Genomic DNA, 16,962 nt, shown 5'->3' with positions numbered 1-16,962 from the left:
TGGATGCTGGTTCTCTCCGGGCCTGCTCCCGGCACGGCGTGGGTGGGGGCCGGGGCTGTGCCGGGGCTGTGTGGGCCCTGTCCCGTGGAAGCACACAGGCGTCCGCAGGCCAGGTGGCTGTCAGCCTGCTGGGCCCTGGGCTAGTGCTGGCCGTGCGCCTGTCCAGAGGGTTCCTCCTGCAGGACGTGGGCGGCCGGGGCCAGACTCCGGCCCGTTTCTGGTGGTGGCATCCGGTGGGGAGGCAGGGCCACTACCGGGCCCTGTGAGCTGTGTTGGACGTGCCTGGAGCAGGGCACGTGCCGGCCCTCCGTGGGCACCGGTAGACGCAGGCCCTCGGCACAGGTGGGTGAGGTGGGGGCTTGCGGCCAGCAGGGAGGCAAGAGGCGCCCGGAGCCCGGACGGCCTGCAGTGGACAGGCGGGGGTGCCTGAAACCCAAGGCCCAGCACCCCGGCCCGGCTGGGAATCCTGACTCAGCCTTCCGGGAAACCACACTGCCTCTGTTTGTTTACTTTTGTGTTAACTTGGGGGGAAAAAAAGGTGGAATTTGAGTAGACTTGTGTAACCTCCCCGTGGGCAGCTCCTCTCCCTGACCTCAGAGGCAGCCGTGCTGGCCGGCCAGAGCGGGCAGACCCCTCCAGGGGCGCCAGCGGGGGGCCGAGGGCCGTGTGGAGGGCAGAGCGCCGCCCACCGGCCGACTCCCCGGATGCCGGCAGCAGCCGGGCTGGGCTGGGCAGGGCTGGGCAGGGCTGGGCGGGGCTGGGGCCAGGAGCTCCGTCCAGGTCCAGCTCTAGGTCCAGCTCCGTCCAGGTCTCCCCTGCAGCCTCCGGGGGCCCGAGCACGGGGTCCCTCGCTGCTCCTTCCAGCGCTCGCATCCTGGAGGTGCAGCCGGGGCCTGCGTGCCTGGGTGTGGCTGACCGCCGAGCCCACGCCCCGCCCCCGTTCTGTCTTCACACTCGCGTGTGTGTGTGTGTGTGTGTGTGTGTGATGGGCTCACCTGGCTGGCAGGAGTTTGTAGGGCTTTTTTTTTTTTTTTTTTTTTGAGTGTGGTGTTTTGGAATCACGCAGACCGGCAGGACCCTGCCTGTCCTACCCACGCATCCCAGCCTCAGTGTTGTGGTCTGGACAATGGGTGTGACCGTTGCGGGCCCCAGGGAGTGGGCGTGTCCAGCTGGGCCTTGTGGGTTTGGGTCCCCCAGGTCCTCTGCAGGCTGAGGGTGCCACGTGCCTCGGGCATGCAGACGCGTCCCGGGAGGCCACCACACCCGGTGCCCGGCCTGGAGCCAGTGGGCCGGGTCCGGTGCCTCTGTCCACCTGGGCCGGGCTGGGGTCTGGGATGTGTTGGGTCACTCGTGGTGGGACTCTGCAGCCAGTGCCCGAGCCTACAGGTGGCACGGGCCCCCCACTGCAGCGTCAGGGCCAGCCGGGTGGAGAGGAGGCCCAGTGCCCGGGCGACCGCTGGCGCTGTCACCCCGGGGTGAGCTCGCGCCTGTCCTGAGGTCAGCCCACGCTGCCAGCCCGCACCGGGCCTGGGCGGTGCACGCTGACCTCCCACTGCGCCCCCAGCTGTTCCTGCCCGGCGTGGCCTTTCCCAGCCTGCAGGAGCCGGCACCCTCGCTGCCCAGCACCCCGCTCCTCGTCAGCTACCAGGTGAGCAGGCCAGGTCCCCCGGCCCCCCAGCAGGGGGCGCCTGAGGGCCAGGCAGGACCCCGGCGTCCAGGCCCGGGAGCAGGGGGCGCCTGAGGGCCAGGCAGGACCCCGGCGTCCAGGCCGCGGCCCGTGGGGGGGGGGGGGCGGGGCAGTCCCCTGGACGCGACTCCCTCTCCAGTCGCAGACGCAGCCTGAGGAGGAGGAGGAGGAGGAGGAGGCCGAGGAGCTGGGCCATGCCGAGACCTACGCGGACTACGTGCCCTCCAAGTGTGAGTGGCCCAGGCCCGCGAGCGCGTGGGGAGGGCGTGGCCTCCCGCTCGGCTCTCACGGCCCGCCCCGCCCCTCCCCTCCCCGCAGCCAAGCTCGGGAGGCAGCACCCGGACCGCGTGGTGGAGACCAGCACGCTGTCGAGTGTGCCGCCCCCGGACGTCACCTACTCCCTGGCGCTGCCCGCCTCGGACAGTGGCGCCCTGTCGGCGCTGCAGCTGGAGGCCATCACCTACGCCTGCCAGGTGAGCTGCGCGCCGGGGGGGGGGGGGGGGGGGCGTGTGCGGCCGCGGCCGCAGGCCCTGACCGCCCCCGACCCCGCAGCAACACGAGGTCCTGCTGCCCAGCGGCCAGCGTGCCGGCTTCCTCATCGGCGACGGCGCCGGCGTGGGCAAGGGCCGCACGGTGGCCGGCATCATCCTGGAGAACCACCTGCGGGGCCGGAAGAAGGCGCTCTGGTGAGGGGGCGGGGCGGGGCGGGGGCCGAGGGGCGGGCCGAGGGGCGGGGCCGGAAGAAGGCGCTCTGGTGAGGGGGCGGGGCGGGGGCCGCGGGGCGGGGCGAGGGCCGTGGGGCGGGGCGGGGAGAAGGCGCTGTGGTGGGCGGGGCGGGAAGAAGGCGCTGTGGTGAGGGGGCGGGGCGGGGGCAGTGGGGCAGGGGCGGGGCGAGGGCCGTGGGGCGGGGCGGGGAGAAGGCGCTGTGGTGGGCGGGGCGGGAAGAAGGCGCTGTGGTGAGGGGGCGGGGCGGGGGCCGCGGGGCGGGGCGAGGGCCGTGGGGCGGGGCGGGGAGAAGGCGCTGTGGTGGGCGGGGCGGGAAGAAGGCGCTGTGGTGAGCGGGGCGGGGCGGGGGCAGTGGGGCAGGGGCGGGGCGAGGGCCATGGGGCGGGGCGGGAAGAAGGCGCTGTGGTGAGCCCTGCCCCACGGGGGCGGGGCCGCGGTCTGAGGGGGGCTGGATGGGGGCCTCCGGGGGAGGGGGCCTTGGGGGCGGGGTGGGGCCTTGGGGGCGGGGACAGGGCGGGGCCTCCTGCCAGACACCGGTTCTGCCCTCCGTTCAGCATCTCCAGTGGGGGCGGTGGGCAGCAGGGATGGGCCGTGGGGGCAGGGCCGGGCCTCCTGCCTGACACCGGCTCTGCCCCAGGTTCAGCGTCTCCAATGACCTCAAGTACGACGCGGAGCGCGACCTGCGGGACATCGAGGCGCCGGGCATCGCGGTGCACGCGCTGAGCAAGGTGGGGGCGTGGGCCGGGGTCGCCTCGGGCAGGCTGCCCCGCCCAGCGCCCCTTATAGGTGGGTAAACGGAGGCCTCCCTGCCCCCTCCCGCACCCCCAGATCAAGTACGGGGACAACACTACCTCAGAGGGCGTCCTGTTCGCCACCTACTCGGCCCTGATCGGGGAGAGCCAGGCCGGCGGCCAGCACCGCACGCGCCTGCGGCAGATCCTCGAGTGGTGCGGCGAGGCCTTCGACGGCGTCGTATCCTGGGCCTCCACGGGGTGGGAGCCCGGGCCCAGCCACGGTTCCCTGTCCCTCCGCCTTCCTGCTCGGGGGCTGGGACTTTGCCCGCCAGGCAGGGGCCTGGGCTGAGGGGCCGCACGCAGGGCCCGAGCGGGGCGTGTCCAGTGCCCGCCCTGCCCGGCACGCCCCCCCGGCCCCAGCCCAGCCACAGCAGCGCCGGCCCTGCCTGGCCTGTGGCCGGCTGCAGCCAGGGTGTTTCCTCCGAGGGTCACTGTGGTTGTCAGCGACCCCGGCCCCCGCACCGGTCTCCCCCGGGGGGCGGGGACGTCCCGAGACACTGGAGCTGTCACGCGGGGACTGCCAGGTCCGGAGGCCGCCGCCTCCGTGTCTCGCCTCTGGGGAGGCCCACTTGCTTCCAGAACGTTCCTTAACCCACCCCCGCCCCAGATCATATTTGACGAGTGCCACAAGGCCAAGAACGCCAGCTCCACCAAGATGGGCAAGGCCGTGCTGGACCTGCAGAACAAGCTGCCGCTGGCCAGAGTGGTGTACGCCAGCGCCACAGGTGGGCCCGGGCCGGGGCTGGGCGGGCGGCGTGGCCCCCGCAGGGTCCTGGGTCTGCGCCCCACTTCCCCCGGTCCTGGGGACTCAGCTGGGCCGGGGCAGCTCACGCGGCCAGGCCAGGCCTTCCCAGGCCCCCGTCCCGGCCCCGGGGTCCTGTGCACCTCCCAGACCGCAGCCCCACGGGCAGGGCGGGGAACTGACGCCGCCCCCCCCCCCCGCAGGCGCCTCGGAGCCCCGGAACATGATCTACATGAGCCGCCTGGGCATCTGGGGCGAGGGCACGCCCTTCCGCACCTTCGAGGACTTCCTGCACGCCATCGAGAAGAGGTGGGCGCCCGCGCCGCGCCGCGCCCGGCTGCCCGCGCGGTGGCCCGGGCTCTGTGCGCCCTCACCCCGGCCTCTGCCCTCCGCAGGGGCGTGGGCGCCATGGAGATCGTGGCCATGGACATGAAGGTCAGCGGCATGTACATCGCGCGCCAGCTCAGCTTCTCGGGCGTCACCTTCCGCATCGAGGAGATCCCGCTGCCCCCGGCCTTCGAGCGCGTCTACAACCGCGCGGCCCTGCTGGTGAGCCGGCCTCGGCCGTCTGCTCCCCCGTCCTGCCCGCGTGCTGGGCGGTCCTCTCTCCCACACCCGTGGCGCCCGCCAGCCCCAGCCCTGCCCGCGTGCTGGGCGGTCCTCTCTCCCACACCCGTGGCGCCCGCCAGCCCCAGCCCTGCCCGCGTGCTGGGCGGTCCTCTCTCCCGCACCCGTCGCGCCCGCCAGCCTCAGCCCTGCCCGGCTCCGGCTCCCCCAGGGCCTCCCCTGTGCTCTGTTGACTTCCTGTCCTGGGCCCCTGTGGGTGTAGAGCAGCGGCCCTGGCTGCCCCAGCTCTGTGCCAGGAACACCCCCAGTGCCAGCAGCACACGTGTCCCCAGAAGTCCCCCGGGGTGCAGTCGCCCTGGGAGGCCCGAGACAGGCCAGCACTGCGCAGACACCCAGCCCCCTCCCCCGTCATCTGTGCCGCGCCGGCCCCTCCCCCGTGTCTGTGGGCCTGTGCCGCGTCGGCCCCTCCCCGTGTCTGTGGGCCTGTGCTGTGCCATGCCGGCCCCTCCCCGTGTCTGTGGCCCTGTGCCGCGCCGGCCCCTCCCCCGTGTCTGTGGGCCTGTGCTGTGCCGCGCCGGCCCCTCCCCTGTGTCTGTGGCCCTGTGCCGCGCCGGCCCCTCCCCCTGTCATGTGTGGGCCTGTGCTGTGCCGCGCTCACTGTCTTTGGGCCCTGGCTGTGCTGGTGCGGGAAGGGCACTGTGCTGCCCACGGCACAGGCGCCCCCGTGTGCCCTGGGCCGTGGGCAGGCGTGGGCGCGGCCAGCTCAGTCTGCACCGTGCCGTGCCTTGCAGTGGGCCGAGGCCCTGGCCGTGTTCCAGCAGGCGGCCGACTGGATCGGCCTGGAGTCGCGCAAGTCCCTGTGGGGCCAGTTCTGGTCGGCCCACCAGCGCTTCTTCAAGTACCTGTGCATCGCCGCCAAGGTGCGCCGGCTGGTGGAGCTGGCGCGCGAGGAGCTGGCCCGCGACAAGGTGGGCTGCGCAGGCCCTGAGCGCCCGCCGCCACAGACCAGCCCGGGGCAGGACCCAGCCCCGCTCACACACCCCACCCCCACCCCCCGCAGTGCGTGGTCATCGGGCTGCAGTCCACGGGCGAGGCGCGCACGCGTGAGGTGCTGGACGAGAACGACGGGCACTTGGACTGCTTCGTCTCCGCTGCCGAGTGAGTGGCGTGGTGGGCACGGCCAGCAGGGTTCCCCAAGTGCCTGGGGAGACCCCACTGTGGGGGCCAGAGCTGGGGGCCGGGGGCGGGGCCTCAGGAGGCTGCTGGGTGTCCACCTCCCGCCGGGTCAGCGGGCCCACTCCCTGCCTGCTGCCCGGGCTGCCCGCTCCCACCCCACCCCCACCCGGGGTTTGGCCTCATCCTCTGGAGGTGGGCAGTGGAAGAGCTGAGGGGGCCTGTGGTGCCCAGCCCTCTGGTGCCCAGCCGGCACCCTGCTCCCTTGGTGCCCACCCCCCCAGTGCCCATCCCCCTGGCACGCACCCCCCTGGCGCCCTGCTGGTGCCCTGCCCCCCGGATCCCAGCCCCCTGGTGCCCACCCCCCTGGTGCCCTGCTGGCGCCCTGCCCCTCTGGTGCCCACCCCCCTGGTGCCCTGCTGGCGCCCTGCCCCTCTGGTGCCCACCCCCCTGGTGCCCTGCTGGCGCCCTGGTGCCCAGCCCCCCGGTGCCCTCCCCCCCACCCCGTGCCCAGCTCCAAGCCCCGCCCTCTGAGCACCGGAGGCCCCGCCCTCCCCGGCACAAACCCTGCTCTCCCTGGCAGGGGCGTCTTCCTGTCACTCATTCAGAAGCACTTCCCCTCCGCCAAGCGCCGCCGGGACCGCGGAGCGGGGCCAAGAGGAAACGTGAGCACCCGGCTGCCCCCGCCCAAGCCTGGGGGTCCTGGCCCTGCTGCCCTCTGACCCTCGCCAGACAGGCGTGGGCTCCACAGTGGGGGGCCTGTGCAGACCCCAGCCCCACAGGGAAGTCCCCAGGGACAGGGAGCGCCGGCAGCCTGCGGGGAGGGAACCCCGGGGACCCGGGAGGGCGACAGAGTCACGGACACCCTGGCCCAGGTCCCCGCGGGGCCCGGCACTCTGCCATCAGGCCCGGGCCCAGGAACCCCCCTCCCCAGCCAGAGGGTCCCGTGGGCTGAGTGACCTCCCCAGCCGTCCTGCTGCCCCGAGGTGACCCGGCCCCCTCCTGGCAGGGCGGCCGCGGGGCCGCGGGGCCAAGGCTCCCCGGCTGGCGCTGGAGGCGGGCGGCGTGATCCGGATCAGTGACGACAGCAGCACGGAGTCGGACGTCGGGCTGGACAGCGACTTCCACTCCTCCCCGGAGTCCCTGGTGGACGACGATGTGGTCCTCGTGGACGCCGTCGGGCCCCCTGCCGACGACCGAGGTGCGGGCTGGCCGGCCGGGTCGGGGTGCGGGCCTGCGGCCTGGGGCCCGGCTCCTGCCCCCGGTCTGCGGGTGGGCAGGCCTCCCCGCCCACCTGAGCGGGAGGTGATGCCGCAAGGCCGCCCACTTGCGGAGAAGCAGGCTCGGGGCAGAGCCAGGCAGTGTCCCCAGGCTGCTGGGTCCCCGTGTGTGGCCCCGGGCACCCAGAGAGCGCAGCCTGCCGCCCAGGCCTCTCGTCCAGCTCGCCGTCCCTCGGGCCAGCCCTGCCCCTCCAGAGGCCACACGGCCAGGCGGGGCTGAGTGCCATCCCACCTGCTCCCCGCAGGCCCCCTGTGCCCCCTGCAGAGGGACCCCCAGGGCCCCGGCCCCCTGGAGCGGGTGGAGCGGCTGAAGCAGGACCTGCTGGCCAAGGTGCGGGCGCTGGGCCCGGAGCTGCCGGTCAACACCCTGGACGAGCTCATCGACCAGCTCGGGGGCCCCGAGCGCGTGGCCGAGGTGAGTGCGGGCGCCGGGGCTTCCCACTGCCGCCTCGCGCCTGTCGGAACAGGGGGCCGAGACCTGGGGGGGCCCCGAGCGCGTGGCCGAGGTGAGTGCGGGCGCCGGGGCTTCCTGTGTCAGAACAGGGGGCTGACCACCTGGGGGGGGCCCAGTGCCGGCCCAGGGTCTGGCAGCCCCCGCGCAGCTGGGCGCCCCCGGGTGCAGCCCGGCCCTCACGCCCCGCCCCCACAGATGACCGGCAGGAAGGGCCGGGTCGTGTCCCGGCCTGACGGCACCGTGGTCTTCGAGTCGCGGGCGGAGCAGGGCCTGTCCATCGACCACGTCAACCTCAGAGAAAAGCAGCGCTTCATGAGCGGCGAGAAGGTGCGGGGCCTCCTGGGCTGCAGGGGCCAGGGAGGGGGCCAGGGGGGGCCGGAGAGGGGGCCAGGGGCCGGGGGGGCCGGGGAGGGGGCCTGGGGGCTGCCCTGTGCCCCAGGGGCTGGGGAGGGGGCCGAGGGGGGCCGGGGAGGGGGCCGAGGGGGGCCGGGGAGGGGGGCCGGGGGGCCGGAGAGGGGGCCTGGGGGCTGCCCTGTGCCCTGGGGGCTGGGGAGGGGGGCCAGGGGCTGGGGAGGGGGCCGAGGGGGGCCGGGGAGGGGGGCCGTGGGCTGGGGAGGGGGGCCAGGGGGCGCGGCTGCCTCGCTGACCCCGCCCCGCCCCAGCTGGTCGCCATCATCTCGGAGGCGTCCAGCTCCGGCGTGTCCCTGCAAGCCGACCGCCGGGTCCTGAACCAGCGCCGCCGCGTGCACATGACCCTGGAGCTGCCCTGGAGCGCCGACCGGGCCATCCAGCAGTTCGGTGAGCCTGGCCCCCCAAGGCCAGCCCACCCCCGCGCCGTCCCCTGGCCGGGCCCTGACAGCCCCTCTGCCCGCAGGCCGCACCCACCGCTCCAACCAGGTCTCGGCGCCCGAGTACGTGTTCCTCATCTCGGGGCTGGCCGGCGAGCGCAGGTTCGCCTCCATCGTGGCCAAGCGCCTGGAGAGCCTGGTGAGTGGGGGGGGGGGCAGGAGGAGGGGCCCAGGAGGGGGGGTGAGGGGGTGGGGGCCCAAGAGGGGGGGCCAGCAGGGTGGGGGCCCAAGAGGGGGGGCCAGGAGGGGGGGCCCAGGAGGGGGGGTGAGGGGGTGGGGGCCCAGGAGGGGGGGCCAGGCCCAGGCAGCATGCGGCGCCCCTCCCCACCCAGGGCGCCCTGACCCACGGAGACCGCCGGGCCACGGAGTCGCGCGACCTGAGCAAGTACAACTTCGAGAACAAGGTGCGCTGGTGGGCGCGGGCGGGGCCGCGGGGCCCCCTGGGCCGGCCCCTGCTCATGCCGCCTGCACCCCCAGTACGGAGCCCGGGCCCTCAGCTGCGTCCTGACCACCATCCTGAACCAGGCGGACAACAAGGTGCCCCTGCCCCAGGGCTACCCCGGAGGGGCCGCCGCCTTCTTCCGGGGTGAGCGGGGCCTGCGCGGGCGCTCTGGGGGTGGCGGGGGTCTGCGGTTGGGAGAGCCCACCCTGTACGCCGGTGGCTGACCCCGGGAGGGTGTCTCGGGGGCCCTGGGAGCTCCTGGTGTCGGGGCAAAGCTGGGGTCCCTGGAACGGGGAGGAGGGGGCTGGGACCCCAACGTGAGCTCCTCCCCCAGACATGAAGCAGGGGCTGCTGTCTGTCGGCATCGGCGGGCGAGAGCTGCGGTCGGGCTGCCTGGACGTGGAGAGAGGTCAGTGCGCGCGCACTCACGCACACACGCACACGCGCGCGGGGGGCGGGGGGGGGGCTGCCCAGGCTCACCCCGCCCCTCCCCAGACTGCTCCATCACCAAGTTCCTGAACCGCATCCTGGGCCTGGAGGTGCACAAGCAGAACGCGCTGTTCCAGTACTTCTCCGACACCTTCGAGCACCTCATCCAGCTGGACCGCAAGGAGGGGAAGTACGACCTGGGCATCCTGGGTGAGCGCCGCCCCGCCTCGCGCCGCCCCGCCACGGCCCCGCCCCGGCCCGCCCCTTCCCCAGCCTGCCTACCCGGCCCCCTGCCCCAGCCTGCCTGCCCGCCCCGCCCAGGCCCGGCCCCGCCCACACCTTCCCCAGCCCGCCCGCCCCGCCCCGCCTCCGGCCTCCGCCCCGCCGCCATCCCAGCCCCGCCCCGGCCCGCCTGTCCTGCCCACCCCCTGCCCCGCCCCGCGCCCCAGCCCGCCTGCCTCGCCTCCGGCCCCGCCCCCAGCCCCGGCCCCGCCCCTCCTGTCCTGCCCACCCCGGCCCCGCCCACCCGTTCCCCAGCCCGCCCGCCCCGCCCTGCCTCCGGCCTCCGGCCCCGCCGCCATCCCAGCCCCGCCCCGGCCCGCCTGTCCTGCCCACCCCCTGCCCCGTCCAGGCCCGCCCCTGCCCCGCCCCGCGCCCCAGCCCGCCTGCCTCGCCTCCGGCCCCGCCCCCAGCCACGCCCCGGCCCCGGCCCCGCCCCTCCTGTCCTGCCCACCCCGGCCCCGCCCACCCTTTCCCCAGCCCGCCCACCCCGCCCCGCCTCCAGCCCCGCCCCCACCCCAGCCCCGCCCCGCCCGCCTGTCCTGCCCACCCCCTGCCCCGTCCAGGCCCGCCCCCGCCCCGCCCCGCGCCCTGGTGGCCCAGGCTGTGTGCCGGGAAGGCTTTACTCCTAAGAGCTGGCAGAGTCTGCCGGCCTCGGAGAGCAGGGAGCTGGGCTCAGCGGGCGTGGGGGACCCGCACCCCACTCGGGCACCCGGGTTTGAGTCCACCCACCTGGGAGACCTGGGTCGGGTTCCAGCCCTCCCTGGCGTCTGAGCAGTGGCCAGTGGGTGGGGGGCTCAGTGGCCGCGGTGCCCAGAGCCTGGCGCTGTGTGGCGCCCTCTGCCGGGACCCCCAGGGCCTACGTGGGCAGGTGGGCACTCACGCCCCGCCCACCTCTCCGCAGACCTGGCTCCCGGGGTCGACGAGATCTACGAGGAGAGCCAGCAGGTGTTCCTGGCCCCCGGGCACCCGCAGGACGGGCAGGTGATCTTCTACAAGGTGAGAGGCCGCCAGCCCCGCCCCACCCTCTGCCCCGCCCACCCCCGCTAACACCGCGCTGTCCGGCAGATCAGCGTGGACCGCGGCCTCAAGTGGGAGGAGGCCTTGGCCAAGTCGCTGGAGCTGACCGGGCCCTATGACGGCTTCTACCTGTCCTACAAGGTGGCAGCCCCTTCCGCGCACCCACGCAGTGCAGGGGCGGGGCCGGAGCGTGGGCGGGGCCAGGGTGTGGGCGGGACCGCGGAGCCCCCACATGCAGGGGCGGGACGGAGCGTGGGCGGGGCCCCCAATGCAGGGGCGGGGCTAGGGCACGGGGGCCACCCCGCATGCAGGGGCGAGGCCGCGGAGCCCCGCCCTTCTCACCGCCCCCTCCGCAGGTCCGCGGCAGCCGGCCGAGCTGCCTCCTGGCCGAGCAGGGCCGCGGCAAGCACTTCACCGTGTACAAGCCCAACATCGGCCGGCAGAGCCAGCCGGAGACCCTGGACGGGCTCTGCCGCAAGTTCCACCGGGTAGGGGTGCGGCCGCCGGCCCCGGGCGCCCCGACGCCCCGACGCCCCGCCCAGGCCGGGCGGCCGCGCTCACCGGGCTCTCGGCCCCGCAGGTGCCCGCCGAGGAGGCCAGGGAGCACTGGGAGAGCGGCTACGCCTTCTCGCTGACGCACTGCAGCCACACGGCGTGGTGAGCGGGCGGGGGCGGGGGCGCGGGCGCGGGCGCGGGCGCGGGCGGGGGGGGGGGCGGGCCGGCCGGGACCTCGCGCTGAGCCCCCGCCGCCGCAGGAACCAGCACTGCCGCCTGGTGCAGGAGGGCAAGGACTGCGCGCAGGGCCTGCGGCTGCGCCACCACTACGTGCTGTGCGGGGCGCTGCTGCGCGTGTGGGGCCGCGTGGCCGCCGTCATGGCCGACGTCAGCAGCAGCAGCTACCTGCAGGTCGTGCGCCTCAGGACCAAGGACCAGAAGAAGCAAGTGGGTGAGTGCCGGCGGCGGGCCCGCCCTGCCCGCGCGCGCGCCCGCGCCCTGACCGCCGCGCCCGCCCGCCCGCCCCTCCCCCGCAGGCATCAAGATCCCCGAGGGCTGCGTGCGCCGCGTGCTGCAGGAGCTGCGGCTCATGGACGCCGACGTCCGGCGCAGGAGCGCGCGCGCGCCCCCGCCGCGGCCGGAGCTGCCCTGCGGCGCGGGCGAGGTGCTGGACCTGACCTACAGCCCGCCGCGCCGCGCGCCCCCGCCGCCGCCCCTCGCGCCCGCCGACCCCGCCGCGCTGGCGCGCCAGGGCTGCGACATCAACTTCAAGGAGGTGCTGGAGGACATGCTGCGCTCGCTGCACCCCGGCGCGGCGCCCGCGGGCCCGGCCGAGCGCCAGAGCGTCATCCGCTTCAGCCCGCCCTTCCCCAGCCCCTAGCGGCGCCGCGGGCGCGGCCCCTCGCAGTGCCTTCCGCCCCGCCGCCCCGCGCGCCGCCGCCGCGCCCCGCTCAGGACGGCCCGAGCTCCGGGGGCGGGGCGCTCCCAGGAGCTGGCAACTCAGGAAGCCCCAGGTGCTCGGCCCCGCGCGTCCGCGCCCGGGGCCCGTGGGGCAGACCCCGTGTATGCAACCCCCTGCTCCCTAAGTTATTGCCTGCTCGCCTCCCCCGGCTGCGGCCGGGCCGGCGCGCCTGTATTTATAATGAACTCTAATGTATATATGTAACTTTTTTAAATATATGTGCCTTTTGCCTACACCCCCCGGTGTCCACTGGCTCCTCCGGCCCCCTGCGTGGGGCTGCCCGGCTCAGGCCCTCCGCGGAAGCCCCGCCCCCAGGACCTCTCCTGCCCCTGCCCTCCAGCCGGGCCAGGCGCAGGCACCACTCAGCCCCCCTGACCGCTGGTCCTGGGCCCTCGGCTCGAGCAGCTGCCTCCTCCGGCCGGGGGGGGGGGGAGGCGGGCCCGGCGCGGGTCTCCCCAGGACCTGAGAGGGATTAGGGATTAGCCCGGGATCAGCCCTCCCCCCCACCACAACGCAGCAGCGGGTTTCCATGTTTTATTCCCACAAGGCAGCAGGGTGGGGGCGCGCGCCGGGCCCGGCGGCCCGGGACCTTCCTCCGGCGGGTGCACGCGGTCCTCGGGGCTGCCTCACCAGCGGGCTGGTTTGCAGGCAGACCGTCATGGGTGCCGGGCGGAAGGCTTGGGGCGCGGGCGGGCGCGGGCGGGGCGCTTGTGGGGCTAGAGATAGCAGGGCAGGTCCTTCTCGATCACCTGTGGGGGGCACAGCGCCGTCAGGGTGGTCCCGGCCCCGCCCCCAGCCCCGCCCCGGGCACCACCAGGGCCTCCTCCATAGGTTCACAGCGCCGTCAGGGTGGTCCCGGCCCCGCCCCCAGCCCCGCCCCGGGCACCCCCCCCCCCCGCACCTACCAGGGGCTCCTCCATGGGCCCGTACCGCTTCACCACGCAGCCGTTCTTGTCGATGAGGAACTGCGGGGGCACAGAGTGTGGGACAGGGCCCAGGCGCTCCCCCCACCACGCCCGACACAGCCCCTCCGTCCCCCCCCCCCCCCCCCCGTACCTTGGTGAAGTTCCACTTGATGGCACTGTGGGAGGCAGAGGCAGGTGTCAGGGGCTGCCCGGCCGGGCTCCTCAGCGGGACCCTGACCCCCCAGCCCCCGTCCACTCACTTCCCCAGCATGCCCCTGTCCCCCTGTCCCCCCGGCCCCCGTCCACTCACTTCCCCAGCATGCCCCTGTCCCCCTGTCCCCCCGGCCCCCGTCCACTCACTTCCCCAGCATGCCCCTGTCCCCCCAGCCCCTGGCCCCCTGTCCCCCCGGCCCCTGTCCACTCACTCCCCCAGCATGCCCCTGTCCCCCGGCCCCCGTCCACTCACTTCCCCAGCATGCCCCTGTCCCCCCGGCCCCCGTCCACTCACTTCCCCAGCATGCCCCTGTCCCCCCGTCCACTCACTTCCCCAGCATGCCCCTGTCCCCCCGGCCCCCGTCCACTCACTTCCCCAGCATGCCCCTGTCCCCCCGTCCACTCACTTCCCCAGCAGGCCCCTGCCCCACTCCAGGGCCCCATCCCACCCCCCAGGGCCCCATCCCAGCCCCAGGTCCACTCACTCCCAGCAGGCCCCTGTCCCCCCAGCCCCCGTCCACTCACTTCCCCAGCATGCCCCCGTCCACTCACTTCCCCAGCATGCCCCTGTCCCCCTGTCCCCCGGCCCCGTCCACTCACTTCCCCAGCATGCCCCTGTCCCCCGTCCACTCACTTCCCCAGCATGCCCCTGTCCCCCGTCCACTCACTTCCCCAGCAGGCCCCGGCCCCCGTCCACTCACTTCCCCAGCATGCCCCTGTCCCCCGTCCACTCACTTCCCCTGCAGGCCCCTGTCCCCCATCCACTCACTTCCCCAGCATGCCCCTGTCCCCCGTCCACTCACTTCCCCAGCATGCCCCGGCCCCCCGTCCACTCACTTCCCCAGCATGCCCCTGTCCCCCATCCACTCACTTCCCCAGCATGCCCCTGTCCCCCGTCCACTCACTTCCCCAGCATGCCCCTGTCCCCCGTCCACTCACTTCCCCAGCAGGCCCCTGTCCCCCATCCACTCACTTCCCCAGCATGCCCCTGTCCCCCGTCCACTCACTTCCCCAGCAGGCCCCGGCCCCCCGTCCACTCACTTCCCCAGCATGCCCCTGTCCCCCATCCACTCACTTCCCCAGCATGCCCCTGTCCCCCGTCCACTCACTTCCCCAGCATGCCCCTGTCCCCCCGTCCACTCACTTCCCCAGCAGGCCCCGGCCCCCGTCCACTCACTTCCCCAGCATGCCCCTGTCCCCCTGTCCCCCGTCCACTCACTTCCCCAGCAGGCCCCGGCCCTTGGGCTGCACTTTCATCCACTTCCACAGCGGGTGGGCGTCGTCGCCGTTCACGCAGATCTTGCTGTACATATCGAACTTGACGTTGTAGCCGGCGGCGAACTCTTTGATCTCTGCGTTACTCCCTGGCTCCTGCGGGGGGGGGGGAGTGAGTGGGGAGGGGGCCCAGGCACCCCCGGGGCCCCCACCCTCGCCCAGGCGCCCCCGGCACGCACCTGCCTCCCGAACTGGTTGCAGGGAAAGGCCAGGATGCGTAAGCCACACTCAGCGTAGCGCGCGTGCAGGTCGACCAGCTGAGTGTAGTTCACGTCGGTTTTGCCTCATTGGGAGGCCACGTTGGTGACGATGCACACGAAGCCCCTGGAGGCGCGGGGCGCGGTCAGGCGGGTCGGGCCCCTGCCTCCCCCTCGGCCCCGCGCCCGCGCCCCGCGCCCACCCGCACCCACCGGTACTTGTCCAGGCAAACCATGCGCCCGTCGATGTCCTTGGCGGAGAACTCGTGCATAGAGCGCGCGCAGCGCCAGTCGTCCCGGGACGCGCACTGCAAGGCAAGGGGGGTGTCAGTGGTCGTGGCGCCCGGCGGGGCGGGGCCGCCCCCCGCCTCAGGTCCCCGAGGGAAGAAGGGAGCCCGGGGGGGCCGGGCGACGGCGCCCTGGGGCACGGGAAAGGTCACGGCCGCTCCTGCAGTGCGCACGCGCCCGCGTCCCAGCGGACTCCGAGGCCGGCGCAGGGCTCGGGGCCCCAGAGGCACCGGGACGGCGGGGGAGGGGGGCCTGCGCACACCGGGTCCACAAGCTCCACACAGCCCCCGCACTCCGTCACCGGCGCCGTCGACCGAGGCCTGGAAGCACAGGGTTCCACCGGCCGCGGGCGCGCACGAGGGCGCCGGCACGCGGGGGCCCTGCGCCTGCGCCTGCACCGCCGCCGCCGCCGCCGCCGGGGGGCTTGGTTTTGGCGCCGGGCGGCGGTTCCGCCCGGGCACCGGGCCTGCTGCCTGCAGCGCCCTGGGGAGCCGGCGGCTGCGCGGCCCATGCCCGCCTTCTGCGGGCGCGCCAGGGCCACCGGGCGTTGCGCCGGGGACAAAGGCCGTCGCCAGGGCGACCACCGCCCACTGTGACGCCGCCGAGCGGGCCCCGGGGCGGGCAGGGGAAGGGACGGAGGGGGGGAGGGGTGGCCCCGCCTGGGCTCGTGACCCTGGGCACCCAGCCCAGCGGCCGCTCCCCCGCCCACCCGCTGCCCTGGCGCACGGCCCCTCGCGATGCACCCGGGGCCCCCAACGGCCCATTCCGCGCCCGGTCAGGCTGCGGAGCCCCGACCTCGGCCCCGATCCGCCGGGCGAGCGACCCAGCGTGGTCACCGCGTCCGCGCCGAGCCCCGGTGGGGGTGGGGTGGCGTATCCGTGGCCGGACGGCCCCTCGTCTGAGGTCGCCCCGGCCCTTGGGTCCCTCGCGACGTGGTCACGCGTCCGCCCCAACGGCCCCCGGGCAGCCGCGGCGCCGCGGCGCTCACCATCGTGCCCGCCAGGCCGGGCGCAGCCAGGGCTCCGCACAGCAGCGCCGGCTTCAGCAGGCGACTCAGACGGCCGAGAATCATCGCGCTGGCGGGGCCTAGGGAGCCAGCGGCTCCTCCCCTCGCCGAGCCGACCAATGGACGTGCGCCGGCGCGCCTCGCCTCCCCGCCCTCGGCCACGCCCACTCGCGCTTTCATTGGCCGGCCGGCGGGCCCCGCAGACGCGCGGCAGCGCCAGCCAATGGGAAGCCGGGGTGAGGGGCGGCTCGGGGCCTGGGGCGGGTCTGAGGGGGTTGTTGTTGTCAAGGACTGCGCATGCTCGTCGACGGACCGACGGCCGCGTCCACGCGAGCGCCGCGTTGCGGGTTGCGGACAGTTACCCGCGCGGCCGTCCGCAGCGAGCCGAGCTGAGGCCCCGCTGTGGGAACTCGGGCCGCGGGACCCCAGCCCCTGGAGAACGGGGCGAGGGGCTTGGCTTCTCAGTGGAAATGAAACCCCGCGGAGGCTCCGGGCCCAGCGCGGCCCGTGGGCGTTGTGGCTTCGGCTTCCGTGTCGGTGACACGTTGAAAACGGTTTTGAAAACGGTTCCCCGCTTACCGTTTAGCCAGGCCCCGCGGCTATGCGGCCTCCGCCCGGCGAACCGCGGCCGCGAGGGTGGTCCCGCGAGCTCTGGCCCTGGCCTTGACCCCGGCCCAGCATCGGGCGCCCGTGCTTCCGACACCCTGCGCCCTGGCCCTGGTCCCCCTGGGTGCCCGTGCTTCCGGGACCCTGCGCCCTGGCCCTGGCCCTGGTCCCCCTGGGTGCCCGTGCTTCCGGGACCCTGTGCCCTGGCCCTGGTCCCCCTGGGCGCCCGTGCTTCCGGGACCCTGCGCCTTGGCCCTGGCCCGACCCTGGCCCCCCGGACGCCCATGCTTCCGGGACCCTGTGCCCTGGCCCTGGCCCCCCAGACGCCCGTGCTTCCGGGACCCTGCGCCCTGGCCCTGGCCCTGGCCCCCCGGGCGCCCGTGCTTCCGGGACCCTGTGCCCTGGCCCTGGCCATGCCCCCTGGGTGCTCGTGCTTCCGGGACCCCGCGCCCTGACCCTGGCCCTGGTCCCCCTGGGCGCCCGTGCTTCCGGGACCCTGCGCCCTGGCCCTGGCCCCGGCCCCCCAGACGCCCGTGCTTCCGGGACCCTGCGCCCTGACCCTGGCCCTGGTCCCC

The 16,962-nt window shown here is 75.2% G+C and overlaps 2 protein-coding genes across 4 annotated transcripts in view; one reads left to right on the top strand and one right to left on the bottom strand.

Moving 5' to 3' along the window:
* Positions 1–12,132, top strand: part of SBNO2 (strawberry notch homolog 2) — a 37,721-nt gene extending 25,589 nt beyond the window's left edge. The window contains 28 exon segments of the mRNA XM_051840285.2: positions 1,565–1,648; positions 1,827–1,917; positions 2,006–2,160; positions 2,240–2,373; positions 3,051–3,141; positions 3,242–3,385; positions 3,815–3,932; positions 4,153–4,258; positions 4,345–4,498; positions 5,308–5,484; positions 5,577–5,674; positions 6,273–6,340; positions 6,343–6,354; positions 6,699–6,890; positions 7,215–7,384; positions 7,619–7,750; positions 8,086–8,221; positions 8,298–8,410; positions 8,604–8,675; positions 8,749–8,857; positions 9,048–9,122; positions 9,209–9,352; positions 10,326–10,420; positions 10,490–10,582; positions 10,798–10,929; positions 11,022–11,098; positions 11,197–11,387; positions 11,473–12,132. Of these exon segments, the coding sequence (XP_051696245.2) occupies positions 1,565–1,648; positions 1,827–1,917; positions 2,006–2,160; positions 2,240–2,373; positions 3,051–3,141; positions 3,242–3,385; positions 3,815–3,932; positions 4,153–4,258; positions 4,345–4,498; positions 5,308–5,484; positions 5,577–5,674; positions 6,273–6,340; positions 6,343–6,354; positions 6,699–6,890; positions 7,215–7,384; positions 7,619–7,750; positions 8,086–8,221; positions 8,298–8,410; positions 8,604–8,675; positions 8,749–8,857; positions 9,048–9,122; positions 9,209–9,352; positions 10,326–10,420; positions 10,490–10,582; positions 10,798–10,929; positions 11,022–11,098; positions 11,197–11,387; positions 11,473–11,816 (3,507 nt within the window). The 3' untranslated portion in view covers positions 11,817–12,132.
* Positions 12,133–12,416: 284 nt separating this feature from the next.
* On the bottom strand, positions 12,417–15,942 carry GPX4 (glutathione peroxidase 4). 3 transcript variants are annotated; one of them, XM_070058468.1, is made up of 7 exons: positions 15,764–15,936; positions 14,701–14,795; positions 14,470–14,614; positions 14,235–14,386; positions 12,954–12,978; positions 12,803–12,862; positions 12,417–12,646 (listed from the first exon to the last, which is right to left on the bottom strand). In XM_070058468.1, exons 1-7 carry the CDS (start codon positions 15,845–15,847, stop codon positions 12,614–12,616), a joined length of 594 nt encoding a protein of 197 aa, XP_069914569.1. In that variant the 5' UTR covers positions 15,848–15,936; the 3' UTR covers positions 12,417–12,613. The 3 variants fall into 3 exon arrangements, with proteins under 3 accessions (XP_069914569.1, XP_069914568.1, XP_069914567.1); XM_070058467.1 differs by lacking the exon at positions 15,764–15,936 and adding an exon at positions 15,038–15,301; XM_070058466.1 differs by having other exon boundaries at positions 12,803–12,978; positions 15,764–15,942.
* Positions 15,943–16,962: the final 1,020 nt, after the last annotated feature.

This window comes from Oryctolagus cuniculus, chromosome 16, assembly GCF_964237555.1.
Source record: "Oryctolagus cuniculus chromosome 16, mOryCun1.1, whole genome shotgun sequence".
NCBI lineage: Eukaryota > Metazoa > Chordata > Mammalia > Lagomorpha > Leporidae > Oryctolagus > Oryctolagus cuniculus.
The sequence above is the reverse complement of the archived record's forward strand: the minus strand, read 5'-3'. Positions and strand labels throughout refer to the sequence as shown.